We start from the raw sequence: 14,317 nt of genomic DNA, 5'->3' as shown, positions 1-14,317 counted from the left end.
CTCCTACCTTCCTTGAAGCATTATTCTTAGTAGCCAAAATGTGGAAACAGCCTAAATGTCCATTGATGAATGTGTTAAAAAATGTGGCATGTACATACCATGGAACATCAATCAGCCCTAAAAATTGAGGGAATCTTACCATATGGAGAATGGGATTTTAGTAGATAGGGTGAAGATCCACACTGGGGCACTTTTGAGAGTCAAAGGGCTCATTGTTAATGGTTACATCAGGACAAACTGTTAACCCTGGCTGTTCCATAGAAACTGAGACATATGGTTATTCCAGAGGAAGAGTCTGAAGGGGCCATGAGTAGAGAACCCTGAGTGTGGTCAAGGGAGCGTTCATGGTGTACTCAATGAATAAAAAGTCCAAGTAGGTTGAAGTACATTGAGAAGAATAGAGGGAGATGAAGCTAGGAAGATAGTCTGGCACTTAACCGTAGGATTGAATTTGTAGGTTCTTAAACATAAAGCTAAGACATTTGGAAATTTTTCAATAGGTGGTAGAGAGGCACAGCAGTTTTTAAACAATGAAGTGATATCATAAATCAGTGCTATCTGTGATGTGCAGAATGCTATGTTTTAGGCAGAGACTCCATGCTATAGCCCAATTCAGAGACCATGGCAGTAGTTTGAGGAGAAGATAAGAGGATCTGGACTGAGCCCACGCAGTAAGAATAGAAAGGGAGACACATCAGAGAGAAGGAGCCAAGAGTACTTGTCAATTGAATATGAAAGAGAACCTAATAAAAAGGGAAAGTCAAAGGAAGCTCCCAAGATTTTATGTTGAGGTGACTATAGGCATTCTATATTTGTGGGTTAGAGTGAGGTGGGGAAGGGAGGTGTGCAAATCTATATATATAAAAGCCAAGCAACTGAACAGTGGAACAACCAGAACGACCAGAATGACTGGTGGCTATAATGTACACTATAGCAGCCAAAGGCCCAATCAGGGGTGGGGCTGGCCAGCCAACTGCCCATGGCCCCTCCCCCTGCCAGCCCCATTCCTGACAGCCCTCTCCCCCACCCCAATCACTGAAGTGTGACCTTCAGTGATTCTAAGTAAGTAAATGCTCCCCAGTCTTCATAGACCAGGAACCTGAATGATGAGTGATCAGGAGGAAAACTGCTCATGGTCTGGACCATCAGTCAGGTGTCCAGGAGAGGTACCCAACACAACCACCATCTTCCTGCGTTCTCTCTCCACTGATTCCTACCAAAGAGGGCAGCACATCATACCACGGCCTCTCTTTAGAGGGTTTGTCTGCAGGGAACTAAACCGCATTACCTGTCTAGGGAGAGGCTTAGAAACGGAAGCTGTAAGTGTCCCTGACACTAAAGCGCCTTTGAAGCTTCAACTCATCCAAAAGCCAACAGCAAATGTGTATACACCCTGCAAAGATCTTTGATGCTAATAACTCCCCCTGGCCGGCCCTACCCAGATTGGGGGCAGGCCAGCTGGACCCCACCAGTGCACGAATTCGTGCACCGTGCCTCTAGTGCATATATAATTGGGATCCTATTCTTATTGTAGTTTGGAAAAATAAATATAAGGTAGTAATGGTACTTCTGTAGTTTCACTTTGAAAATACTTTTATGTCAGGGTAGCTTAATCTGAATAAAGTTTTAATAGTTTCCTGATAAATTTGAGTGTGAGTAGCTTTTAAAAAAAATGGACTTTGATTTGGAGAGAGGGAGGGGAAGAGGCTTAGGGGCATATTTCTCTACAAGTTATCCTTTCTGGGACCCAGTGGGATGCAACCCATTTTTAGTTTGGAACAATGGTTCTTAGTGCTTGCTATGAAAGTATAAATGAATCTACCCAAGGAAATGGCACAGCAATGACAAGCCTCTAGCCAGAATATGATTCAGAAATATTTCAACCAGGTGCTGGTATCACTCAAATTGCCTCAATAGCTGTCTTGAGAGACTTAAAAATTTAACCAAATTAAATCCTTGCCTTTTAAAAATAACTCAGTTCTTGCAGAACATATAGGGTTGTTACAGATGCCCTGAAATCAAAAGAAAGGAAAAGTGATAAGATGCTACAAATTCTAAAAACTTGAATTAAGCTTCTGCTATGTTCCTGACTCACAAATGCGCCTAAGCTATATTTTACATTTTGTTCAAATTCAGTTTTCTAAGTAGTATTTTTTTTCTGGAAGGAATATGTCTGTAGAAAGGGGGAGAAACAGATGAATTAGTAGAGAAAATGGCAGGTAATTGTCGTTATCTGAAAACGCACACCTATTTTTAAAAGGAAATTTTAAAAATAACAAAGGGAATCAAATCATAAGAAGAACAAATTAAAAATACAGTAGTAGTCTATCTAGAAAAACTTGCCTGCTTTTTGAGACTCTTGAATTTTTTTAATTTATAATTTCACTCTTCAACATTTTTCTTTGCTTAAATAAAATAAAATAAAATAAACCAGTCTGGCCTTGGGGTATGGTCTGCTATTTTTCTAAACCATTGTACCAGAAGAGAAAAGCAGACTTGAATATATTATCCTCCTGGGTCCCAGAATAGAATCTCAAACACCTCAAGGTGTGAATTATTGAGAGATGCTGTTCCACCGTTGTGAGAGACTGCTGGGAGGAACGAGTGTATGGGCACCCAGTCCCTGGTGCTGCAGTGCATCCTTGGTACCAAAAAGAAATAGAAATGTAGTGTAATACCGCATATGGAGCCATTACTTCAACTGATGCCCATTCCTCAGTGCCAGTAGCCGGGAGTATGGGTTTTACTTTTCATCAGAGCTCTGCTGCTTTCCTTGTGTTCTATCTTTTGAAGTTGGCAGTTTCTTTTATTTACCTCCCTAGTATATATGTTTATTTCTCCCTGTGCTTAATTCATAACATTACACATATATAACATTATACTACTATGTAACACTAGGTCATTATAAGTATCCATTACAGTATATGTTACATATTATGTAAATATACAGATATCAACATATAGCTATATATCCTGGCTGGTGCTTCTGATCTCCTCCCTTTCTCCCTCTTCCTGGTAGTTATGATTACACACAAGGGCTTTGACAACTCGAAGACTTCTAATTAAAGCACTGAAGTGTTCCAGTTTCCTCTCCTTTAGTCCCTCACCTGCAGGCATTTCTTATTAAGTGTCGTGCTATTTAACAACTGCTCTGACAGAATGAGAACCTGATCTTGAGTAGGATGTGTCAGAACGCATTTGAACAGTGAGAGATACTCTTCTCATCCTCATGCAGATGTTTGCTTCCTTTTCCTTTTTATTGAATTTATTGGGGTGACACTGCTCAACAAAATTATACAAGTTTCAGGTGCACAAGTCTACAACACATCATTGGTACACCGTATTGTGTGTTCACCACCTCAAGTCAAATCTCCGTCTATCACCATTTATCCCCCCCATATCCTCTTCCACCTCCCACCACCTCCCTTCCCCTTACCATACCCGTGTTATCTGTGTCCATGATTTTTTTCTCTTTTCCTTTGTCCCTCCACCAACCCCTCATTCTAGATCCTCCCAACAGCTGTCAGCCTGCTGTCTATCTATGGGTCTGTCTCTATTTTGCTTGTTAGTTCATTTTGTTCATTAGATTCCACATATGAGTGAAATAATATGGTACTTGTCTTTCTCTGATTGGCTTATTCCACTTCGCCCAATGCTCTCCAGATCCATCCATGCTGTACCAAAGGGTAAGATTTCTTTTTTTAATGGCAGAGTAGTGTTCTATTGTATAATAGCGTATTCTATTGTGTAGTAGTATTCCACAGTTTTTTTATTCACTCCTCTACTTGGGCTGCTTCCAAATCTTGGCTTATGAAAAGAACAGATTTTTACTTTCACCAGTTGTTAACTAAAGAAAATCAGAACTCTGTTTTCTTCTTTTTATTATTCTTCTTATAATTTTAAAATCCTAGTGAATTTTAAAATCCTTGGGTTAGATTTAAACAAATGATAGTTTGTGTCATGGGTAACTTTCTCTGTTGCGAGGTGGGAGGGATGTGTGTGGAGTTTTAGATATGTCTAATTTAAATCTTTAAAGAAATCTGTAATCATATTAACATAAAGACTGAATTAAAAAGTTTTGGCATTAGAGACCCAGATATTTGCCTGCCTCTGTAGCTACCTCTCTCTCATGGACCTTAGGTAAGTCAACTCACGTTACTCCCACAAACAACCTGATGGTAGTCTTAGAAAATTTACAATGAAAGCAGTAAATGTATACAGGGCTTTATCAATGTAAGGTATTACTGTATATGCTACTGCACAATTATTATTCATTATTATTACTGCTACCACCTGTACAAACAGTGTGTAACTTCCACCTGCCTGTGCTAAATGATTAGAGCATATCCATTTGCCCTGAAGATTAAGTTTTCGTTATGAAAATTCTCATGGGCAACTTTTAATCCTGTCAAATAGGTTGATTTTTTTCTTTGCCAATAGATTTTTCATTGTTTCAAATAGAGAATGGTTGTATTATTTCTCATTTTCAAGATATAGTTTTTACCTTCCAGACCACTCAGAAGCTGAACAAGCTATAATATTGGGAATAGGAAATACTTTAGTTGAAAACCTTGACTATCCCTGCTGGAATTTGGCTTGACTTGTGATCCCTAGCAAATCACTGCATCTCTGAGCCACATTTTCTCTAAACCTAATTTGATGATATCTAGCCTATAGGATAGCTGGGAAAATTATAGTTTTGATCATTAGAAAGTTACAACTCTACTTCCCTTAGAAAGTTTATGTAGCTAGTCCTTTATTTAATTAATATTACCTTTAAAATATGTCTATAGAAAGAAAATAAAGAAAGGGAGGAATGGAAATAGTTGAATATATATACCATGTGTTGGGGAGGCATGAAGATGAAAATCATAAAATTAAATAGTGTAAATTACAATTTCAAATAAAAACATTATTACTCGGTGTTGGTGTACTCTCATCCCTAAAAACATTTTACAAATAAAAACCAAGAAAGAATAAATACTAAGAATTCTGGGAGAGTTTCTTTCATCATGGAATTATGACCCCTTTCTTGCTTCTGTAGTCTTTAATTGCAGAAACACATGTGACCCACCTTTTAGAATTATTGGATATCAAATGGCATATCATTATATTTTGTACAGTAAATAAGAAGTCATCTTGGACCCCTTTTAATTCTAATTTTTTTTGTCTTTAGGGGTTGTACAGATGTTCTGTGCTGCATGGTCTTCATACTGTTCATTACTGGCTACATTATTTTAGGACTTATAGGTGAGTAAATACAGGTATAAAATATATTAAACATTTGTTAATGGAATAACTAAGTCAGTGTCACACTTTTAACATTAATCAGTTTCTTCCCAAAGCATCTTATTATTGATTGTTGACTTTTCACCAGGACTCACTGGGTAGCAGATGTAATGAAAAATAAACACAAAGTAGTTTATTACAAGGAAAACTCAAATTAGTTAAGTAAATCCTATATAATAAAAGCCTAGTATGCAAATTGTCCCCTCAACCTGGAATTGTCTGGGAGATTGACCAGGGGGCGGGGCAGGCTGGGGGAAGGGAGGGAGGCTCCAGCCAGTGGTGGCAGCCACTAGGGGCCCTACCAGTGCACAAATTTTGTGCACTGGGCCTCCAGTACAATTACAAAGAAGGAAGGAAAAGCTTATGGTTTCTTTTTAATCATTTTTACTTTTGAAATTCTATTAAGCAGCTAATTATGTTCATGTTGCTATTTACTAAGAAGAACTAGGGCCTAGATAGTTTAGGTAATATATAAACTTTTTAATAAGAAAATTAAAAAGAAGGGGCATTTTTAAAGGATTTCCAAAATATAAGGGAATATACATAGGTTATATGCAAATATTACCCCATTTTATATATGGCATTTGAACATCAATGAATTTTGGTAAGCATAGGGGTCCAGCAAGCAATCCCTGTGGATATGGAGAGAAGACTGTGTATTATGATAATAGTAATAAAAAGGGGAGTTTGAAATGTAAAAATAAATTGATAAAGATATTTAATGTAATTTCAGTCTTCTTTCAAAGAGGGTTATTTTGTGATATGATGAAATCTAAACGCCATGTAGGGGAATAAAAAAGAAAAAAATATTTTATCTGATAATGCATAACATGTAAGAAGTTTTATTATCCTTGCCTACCAGAAAGAGATATCCTATTGTTTATTATTAGGTTAAAAATTTTTCTACGGAAGTGAAAATAAAGAGGAAAAATACAGAGTTTATTTAGATTTTTAAAACACTACCAAAGGGACTGGTATGAATATTTTCTGTAAAAAGGTTTTGCAATTGCCTGTGAATTTATCACATTTTCTCCCAGAGACTCTAAGTCCTTTATATGTTGATCTAGGAAACTTTAACATATTATTAATAGGATGGGAGCTATAAAAGTCAGATAACAGTATACATATAATAGTATAATCATATTCTAGTGTCAATAACTAGTGCCTGGACTTAATGTGGAATGTATTAGCAGAAAGAAGGCTTGGCCTGCCTAGGGAACAATGGAAAATACTCTTTCCTGCTTTTCAGTTTTATCTTCCAATAAGAGACATTTTTGAGAAAAGCAATTGAAAGTAATTTCCAGAAGATCATCTCGGTAATACCATGCAAAAACTACTTAGATTTGGAGAATTCAAAAGTAAGGCAGGAATATAAGGAGAAAAAGACTAAAGGAGCATAAATCACAAAACTAATAAACTCTAAGCCTTTAGAAGATTTCTTTGGTATTTCTTTAACCATTTTAAAGTCTAAACATCAATGTAGTTGTAGCACAATACATCATCCATAAATTAAATGTTATAATAAAATTAATTTTCTTATTCTACAACTAAAGGAATGTTAGCTTCTCTAACTTTGGGACACATCTTGTTTGTGTAATTTATTTTGTTTTTACTTTTTGTCATAGAATTGAAATTCATTGCATAAGAGTAGATTTGAAGTCAAGCAGATGTAGGGTTTCCTCCATTTATTTGGTAGAACTGGGCTAGTGTCTTAACCTCAGTTTTCTTATCTGTAAAATATAAAAACACTATCTACTTTGCAGGGCTATTGTGAGAAGTAAATGAAATAATATTCAGCTACACCAGTAATGCTACATAACAGTACTAGACAGTAGTTCGTTTCCTACTGTGTGGTTCTGAATTTTAATAAACTGCTTTAAAATGTAATGTACTCTATTATTTCTAAATAGCAACCCATAATTTGGGTTATTATAGTTTGAATGCATACAGGAACTTCATAAGGATCTTATACTGTGCCCAGAATCTTTTTATTAGGAGGCCTTATGGCTCTCCTCCATGTCTCAGAGACACTCTGTTATAATCCACAGAGAAATTCCTTTCGTCCTTACCTGGGGCTGGGAAAGCCACTGCCACTCCCTGTCCTGTGGAGACAGGAGAGGGAAGCACTGGGAGTGCTACCATTATTCCCCCTGGAGCGTGATAAGAAATTCGCCTTTTTCTTTAAGAACTCCATATCAGTTTGCAAATGCCTTAATCCACATGAAATTAGAGGATAAATGTTCCTCATGCAAAACTGGATTAATTTAGTGATTCTCCCAAATTAATCCTGAGGCCACTGATCAAAATGAACGGCTCACCAAATTTACTAAATATATATGCTATCTTTACCTGAACTATAATAGCTTTACTAGTTTGTTTCTAAGATAAATTTAACTCTTTGGTTATATCTAATACTGGGCTGAAAGAAGAATGAAGGAAAACAATTGGTAGAGTTACCAGGAATATGAAGAATTTTTTCACATAAAGGAACATGTACCTTTTCCTGAGGAAAGATGATGCTAAGACCGTGTCACTGATAGTATATAGTTTGGCATCTTTAGCCATTTTGTTGGGTCAGGACCTTTTTTAGGCCTGTCTTTCATCCATGTTTTGCAATTGGAGAGCTGTGTTTCTCACAAATTCTGCGGAAAAACTGATTTTGCCCTTATGTGGAATATGGCCAGCTAGCATGCAACAAAGGCACTTGACATTTGACTGATGAAAAACAGAGCCTCTATTCAAGTGGGGAAGTGGAGTGTGAGTAGAAGGTAATCAAATCTCCTTGAAAGATCAAACTAACATTTATGATAATAGCCCTCTTTTGTCCTACTTCACTGATGGTTGCTATTCAATTATTTGCTAACTAGAAAAAAAGAATAGGAATATTTCTTATGCAAATTGTTCCTTGCTATCCTTGTGCTAACATTATATATGCAATAATAGCACAATTTTAACAGTCAATAGTTTTTTTTTCTTTTCAAATGGATTTCCAATTGAATGAGTTATTTCCTTGTTGCATTTAATGAGAAAGCACTTGGAGTTAGGGTCTAAAGTTTGTTTTATTTTTAATTTTTCCTAGGAATAATTATTGCTCTTAGTTGAGACAATAGGAAGTTAACAAAAAAAGTAAATTAATGCAAACTAGATTAGAACTCTGTCATCATGCCAAGAGCAGCCCAAGCCACATGGAGAAGCCACCTGTAGGGGTCTTGGTCAGCAGGCTCACCGAGCTCCAAGGGATAATTGCCATCAGCCCCGTAGGGCTTTCGGATGATTGAAGCCCCAGTCAACATCTGACTGCATGAGAGACCCCAGGGGCCCAGCGGAGGCTGCCCCAAATGTCCGACTCCCCAAATCATGAGCAAAATAAAATTGTTGATGGGGTGTGATGGGTGCAGCAAGAATAGATAAACAGAACAACATTTAGTACCTGCGTAATAAGACCTAAAACATGGGTATGGTTTTGAAACCAGGTTCAGAAGCCAAATGGATTGTGAGGAGACTGTCATGAGAGTTTAAAGGAAAGTGAGGAAAACAACTGGAAACAGAAGGGAACGGAACCTTATTATATACTGGTGAAATATTTGGCACACTGTTGCCAATGGCAATATGGGAATAGGAAGTGTGCCCAATGGGTTCAGTGATCTATCTAAATAGATCAATCATCCTTAGGAGAGGAACCAACCCGTAGGAGCCTCATCTACACCTAGACCTGACTTAGGTGAGGTGATGAGACCTTGAGCCGGGCTCCACTGAGCTCCCAGGCATAATTACTAATTACTTTTATTAGAACAATAAATATAATGAAAAATCATGAAAAATTCATGCAAAAATCATTATATTTATAGGTAATGAGAACTAGTGTTAATGTCCTTTTGCTTTCTTTACAAGTATATAATTGTTTTCAAATTAAAATACATATTTACACTTCTTTTTGGTTTAGAAGTCTTCATTTTAAAAAGCAAGCACTTCGTTTTGACTGTTTTTTGAACATATTTCTTTGTGTTGAGTGAGATTTTTACTGTTGTATTTTGCTGAATACATGAATTCCAGATGATTTCAAGTGGAATATTGCTAGGATGAGAGTGACTGATTTGTGCTCAAGGACACGACCCCAAACTCACCATTGGGTGGAAGAGGCCACCTGTGAAATGATAAACAACATTTCTTATCCAGGCAACCGGATACAGGGTTGCTTCCAAAAGTGCTCCCACAGCATCAGTGTCATCAGCACAGATTTCCAAATTCGGTATCATGTGTCCTATTATCTGCTTCATTGCATTTGTAAATTGCTTGTGTTAAAAAGCCATAAGCACAATTTGGCGGGCCTGTTCCTCACATATTAAAACAGTTAAAATGTACCTTTAAGGGATACAAAATAATGATTTGAAAGCCAACATTCCCGGACGAACAAGTGGTTTGGGAATGCTTTAGCTGCCCCAAACAGATTTGCAGTTAATTTTTAAGTGTCAGTGCAAGCAGTTGGCCTACTCCCATTTTCTCCTCGACAGAGGGCTCTTTAACTGCTGCCACTTCTGACTCAACCTCAGAGCACAACAGGAACATGCTTTGCAAATGTTTGAAAATGAAAGATGATTCCAGATAAATTATACTTGCCCCTGGCACTGGAGTAACACACATTTCCTTAGTATGAGTGAAAGGACAATTTGCCTGAATGAAGTTTTTACCCATCTCTCACCAATCTTTTCTTATCTTCGATGAATTACCCAAACGGGAGTGTTTTACAAATAATTTATCTTCTCTCTTCTCTCTTCTCTCTTCTCTCTTCTCTCTTCTCTTTCTCTCTTCTCTCTTCCTCTCTCTCTCTCTCTCTCTCTCTCTCCCTCTCTCTCTCTCTCTCTCTCCCACACACACATATCCTCTTCACTTAAAGTGGTCTTTTAAAGTTATTCTTAAAACTTAGAAAGTTAAGGGGATAAGATGATCAGTCCTGATTGGTATTGACTGCTGTGTAACTTTGTCACTTGGTTTATTCACCAATAACCAGGCAGTTTAATTCTAGAGGCTGTGCTCATACCACCATGCAACCCTGCCTTGTATTTACTAAAGAAGATACATGGCGATTCTTTAAATAATGAAGGTCATTGAGAGGGAGGGGGCTGACCAGAACCCCGTGATATGCTGTGGTTCTGGTCAGCCACAGCATATCATGTGCTAATGCTTTTTTCTTCCTCCTGCCACTCCCCCATCCCCAACTTCACAGAGTTGGCTTAAAACAGCAAGTGTCAGAAAACAGCACTAGTGGAATAAGTGAAAAGCAGGTTTTCTTTCTTCCTTTTTTGTTTTTCAAGAGGAAGGGAGAGAGAAACATCAAAGTGAGAGCATAACATGAATCAGCTGCCTTCCGCATGCCCCCTACTGGGATTGAGCCCATAACCCCGGTATGTGATCTGACTGGGAATCGAACCGCCAACCTTTTGGTGCATGGGAGGATGCCCAACCAACTGAGCCACACCAGCCAGGGCAAAAGCAGGTGGTCTTTTGCAGGCAAAAATCACAATCTGATAGCTGCAGTTTGTATGTGTCATTGTTTACATTCAGTGATTGCTTGCAAAATTAGCTTCTATTATGTACCCACTAAAGAAAGAAACACATTCTTTATGATAATCCACAACTACTAATACAGGTTTGGTTTTTCCTCAGTTAGTGCTTATATTATAGAGTAAATGAAATTATGTCAGATAGTATCTCCTCTGGGCTTTTTCTGGCCAGGAAGGTCTCAAAGGATTTCATGGATCTTTTGAAAAAGGTGTGTTTACTATAGTAGATATTACTAATGAATATTAAGTGTAACATAATCAGATAGAAGAAATTACATCCATTTTTTTTGGAATGATGAGAGCTCTTCCTTCAAGCAAAGGGGTACTGCCACTTCTGGAGCTACCATACAATTAAGCAAATAAACACTGAGATGAGTGACACTGGGTGTGTGATGACCTTGAGGTTTTCAAGGATAATTTGAATAGGAGAAGGACCTACCTGAACAAAACCTTTTTGGTGGATTGCAGGGTTGGCACCTACAACAACATTATGCTAAAACAATCTTCCTGTAGGTCATTATAGAAAATAACCTAAGATACTGCCTCTCTGTGCACCAGCCTGTGTATGCACCATACTGGTTTCCTATCTGTCCCCAGCACCCATCACCCCCACCCCTCACAAAGCCTCTGTCCATGTGTCCTTCTCATGGAAGCTTCTTTGAGCCTCCATTCATTTTCCTGCATTACTTCTTCAGGGACATCATCCCTGACCTCCTTCACTTGGTCATTTGCCTCTAAGAATTTTTGTACCATGTATTGCTCCTTATAGTGCTTGTCAGAATTGTAATTTCACATTTGTTTGTGCAATTAATTCATTAAAATTAATTTCCCCTAAAGGATTGTAGGCTCTGGGAGAGCAAAGACCTTTATATACCCAGCATCTAACAAGATCCTGACATATAGTAGGCACTCAAACAATTATTTGTAGAATGAATGAAGAAAAGGATGAATACATTTCTGTCCTTATTATTTCCAATTACTTCTTAATTTCTAAAAAAAACCTTATCTTGTAATGTGAATAAAAACCTTGAACAGGTTAATAGTAATAGACTAATATCTAATTAGAATAGCTGGAAAAAGAAGTATATCAAAGTAATCAGCATGGAGTCAGCTTGCTAATAAAAGAACAAAGATGTAAAAAGCCTAATTTAGTTTCTTGGTTTATCTGATTGTCCATTTCTTTTTAATTCTATGTGTGGTTTTTATAAATTTGTTTAAAAAATGCTTTGTCCCATCTTTTGCCTCCTACTCTGACCCCTCCTCTTTCACAGACTCCAAAATTTAGAATGCACATCTTTCTGCTTTTTTTTTTTTTTTTGCTGTCCCCTCTGGTAGTAAATTCTGACAAAAGAGAATCTGAAAACCTTATTATCTCTTGTTATTTTTTGTTTGTTTGTTTGTGTGCTTTTCATAAAGTCCTGTATGTCTTGCTGAATATATCTAACATGCTACCCTTGAAGAGGCTGGTCACTTGTTCAGAATATAGGCTGGTATTTTTCATTACCTTCCCCCCATCTCATTCTACCCCACTCTTTACCCTGCTCTGTCCCTTTACAAACTGGCATAGACTTTATAAGGATTACACCAACAGGTCCTCTTGTCCTGTGACTTCTGTTTGGTTTGGTTGGTGAGAAGTGCCGACAATAGGTTGGCGGGTAGGAGAATGAGTTTGTGGAATTTGTTCCTCTGGCTTTCTTGCTGGGATGTCTTTCTACCTAAGGCTCCAATCCCTCTATCAGTCAGCTCTTTCTATTTGGCTTCTCTCTGGACACACATAACTCCTTCCACCCTGAGCCTGAAAACAGCACCCTACTGTTGCTAGCCTCTGTACCAACTCTTCTTTGTTTCTCAAAACTCTACCCATCTTGCTGTAAATATTTCTTTATGAAACTCTCTTTAATTAATCTGTGTGAGTACAACATGTGTGTCCTGCTATTACCCTGTTGTATTCTGGAAAATAGCAACCCCACCTTGAAAGGCATTGCTTCCTAAGGAGTGCATTAATCAGATTTTCATATGGGATCCTACAGTTCCATAGACTGGCTGCTTCGGGGTAATCGGGTTCAGTGGGACCCTCTACTGCTGACAGTGTGTCACATAAGCAATGGTAGGGGCCAGGTCAGCTTTTGTGAGTAAATGTGCATGCTAACAAAACTCAATCATAGCCTTCAACCCTGTTGTCATGATTACTTTTTTCACAAAATCATTGAACAAGTACTTTTCCATCTGATTAGTAAAGGATACCTCTATAGAAGGATCTTTACTAAGCAGGCATGTAGACATGAATATTTTCATATTCTGAATTCATTTTGAGGTTGGTCCTTCTAATTATTTATCAAACTCCCTTGCCATTCATTGTCTAATATTTTTATTTTCCAGTCTATGATATTTTGGTCAAACAATTGGCCTCTGTCTATGAATAGATTATAGGCAGGTCATTTCTTCTCCCAGTAAAAGTAGGTAACTAGAAAAATGTCCCCAGAGCTGTGCCAACAGATCTTCCCTAGACACCTATAAATCTGGTTTAATTTTATTCCTTCCCAGTCAACTGCTCATAGCGACCTTTCCATGCACCATAGGTATGTGCTGAAGCAGTGCCCCAGGAGTCAATACACTATTATTGTGAGCAATCTATGAATGAAATTGTCTTCTGCCTTTATGACCTTCACAAGCATTGAATGAATATACCACTTCAGCTCCCCAATACTGTCATGCCGCTGGGCATGGCCAACTTTAGGATTGATGGATCAGATAACATCCGGTTCATCCGGGGCTTCTTATGTCATTGAGTGGTCATTCAGGGTCCAGGAGCTACTTCGCAAAATAATTTATTTGCTGAAAGAATATGAATTTTCTCCAAAACCCTAGGGACCTCCAACTGTGATTCCCTAATAGGCATTTACCACGGGCCCCACACAGCATTCTACTCTCTGATAGAGATTTTAAGCACCATTGAGTCCATTCTGCCAATAGAGCTGGTGGCAGAACTGCTTGTACAGTTTTATCTGAAAAGCATTTTATTTCTCTGGGTCATACTCTAATCTGGGAGGCAATAAGTGTTGTTCTTCTCTCTTAATAGCAGCAGATGCAAGGTGCAGAGCTTACCATTTACTTTGGAGGAGATATCACGACTGGGCTCCTCAGGTCTTCATTGGAAGACCACTGTATTTTCATGAGATATATTTTTCATCCATGGCATACATGGTTTCCTAAGGTATCACGATTACATGCTATTTAATACTCTCTAGATCTTATCTGCATCAATGTGAAGAATCTCTGTGGTATCCTGTGGAGTAAGTATATTATCAAACTTTACAGACTAAATTATGGCAATGAGTTAGGAAGTCATACAATGTTGAGGGCAGATAGTGACGATGCAGTACTCTCCCTGCCAGGTGAAAGCAAGTGCCCCTGGTATTTTCTATTTATCGGGAATGGCAAAGCTTTTGTTAGAAAAACTGTTGCAT

The 14,317-nt window shown here is 37.9% G+C and overlaps 1 protein-coding gene across 1 annotated transcript in view; it reads left to right on the top strand.

Moving 5' to 3' along the window:
* The first annotated feature begins 4,129 nt into the window (after positions 1-4,129).
* Positions 4,130-14,317, top strand: part of SLC44A5 (solute carrier family 44 member 5) — an 82,846-nt gene continuing 72,658 nt past the window's right edge. The window contains exons 1-2 of the mRNA XM_023751809.1: positions 4,130-4,140; positions 5,177-5,250. Coding sequence (XP_023607577.1) covers positions 4,130-4,140; positions 5,177-5,250 — 85 coding nt within the window. The remainder of the gene's footprint in view (positions 4,141-5,176; positions 5,251-14,317) is intronic.

Source organism: Myotis lucifugus, unplaced genomic scaffold, assembly GCF_000147115.1.
Source record: "Myotis lucifugus unplaced genomic scaffold, Myoluc2.0 scaffold_25, whole genome shotgun sequence".
NCBI classification, from domain to species: domain Eukaryota; kingdom Metazoa; phylum Chordata; class Mammalia; order Chiroptera; family Vespertilionidae; genus Myotis; species Myotis lucifugus.
Note: the sequence above shows the minus strand (reverse complement) of the source record. Positions and strands in the feature narration are given on the sequence as shown.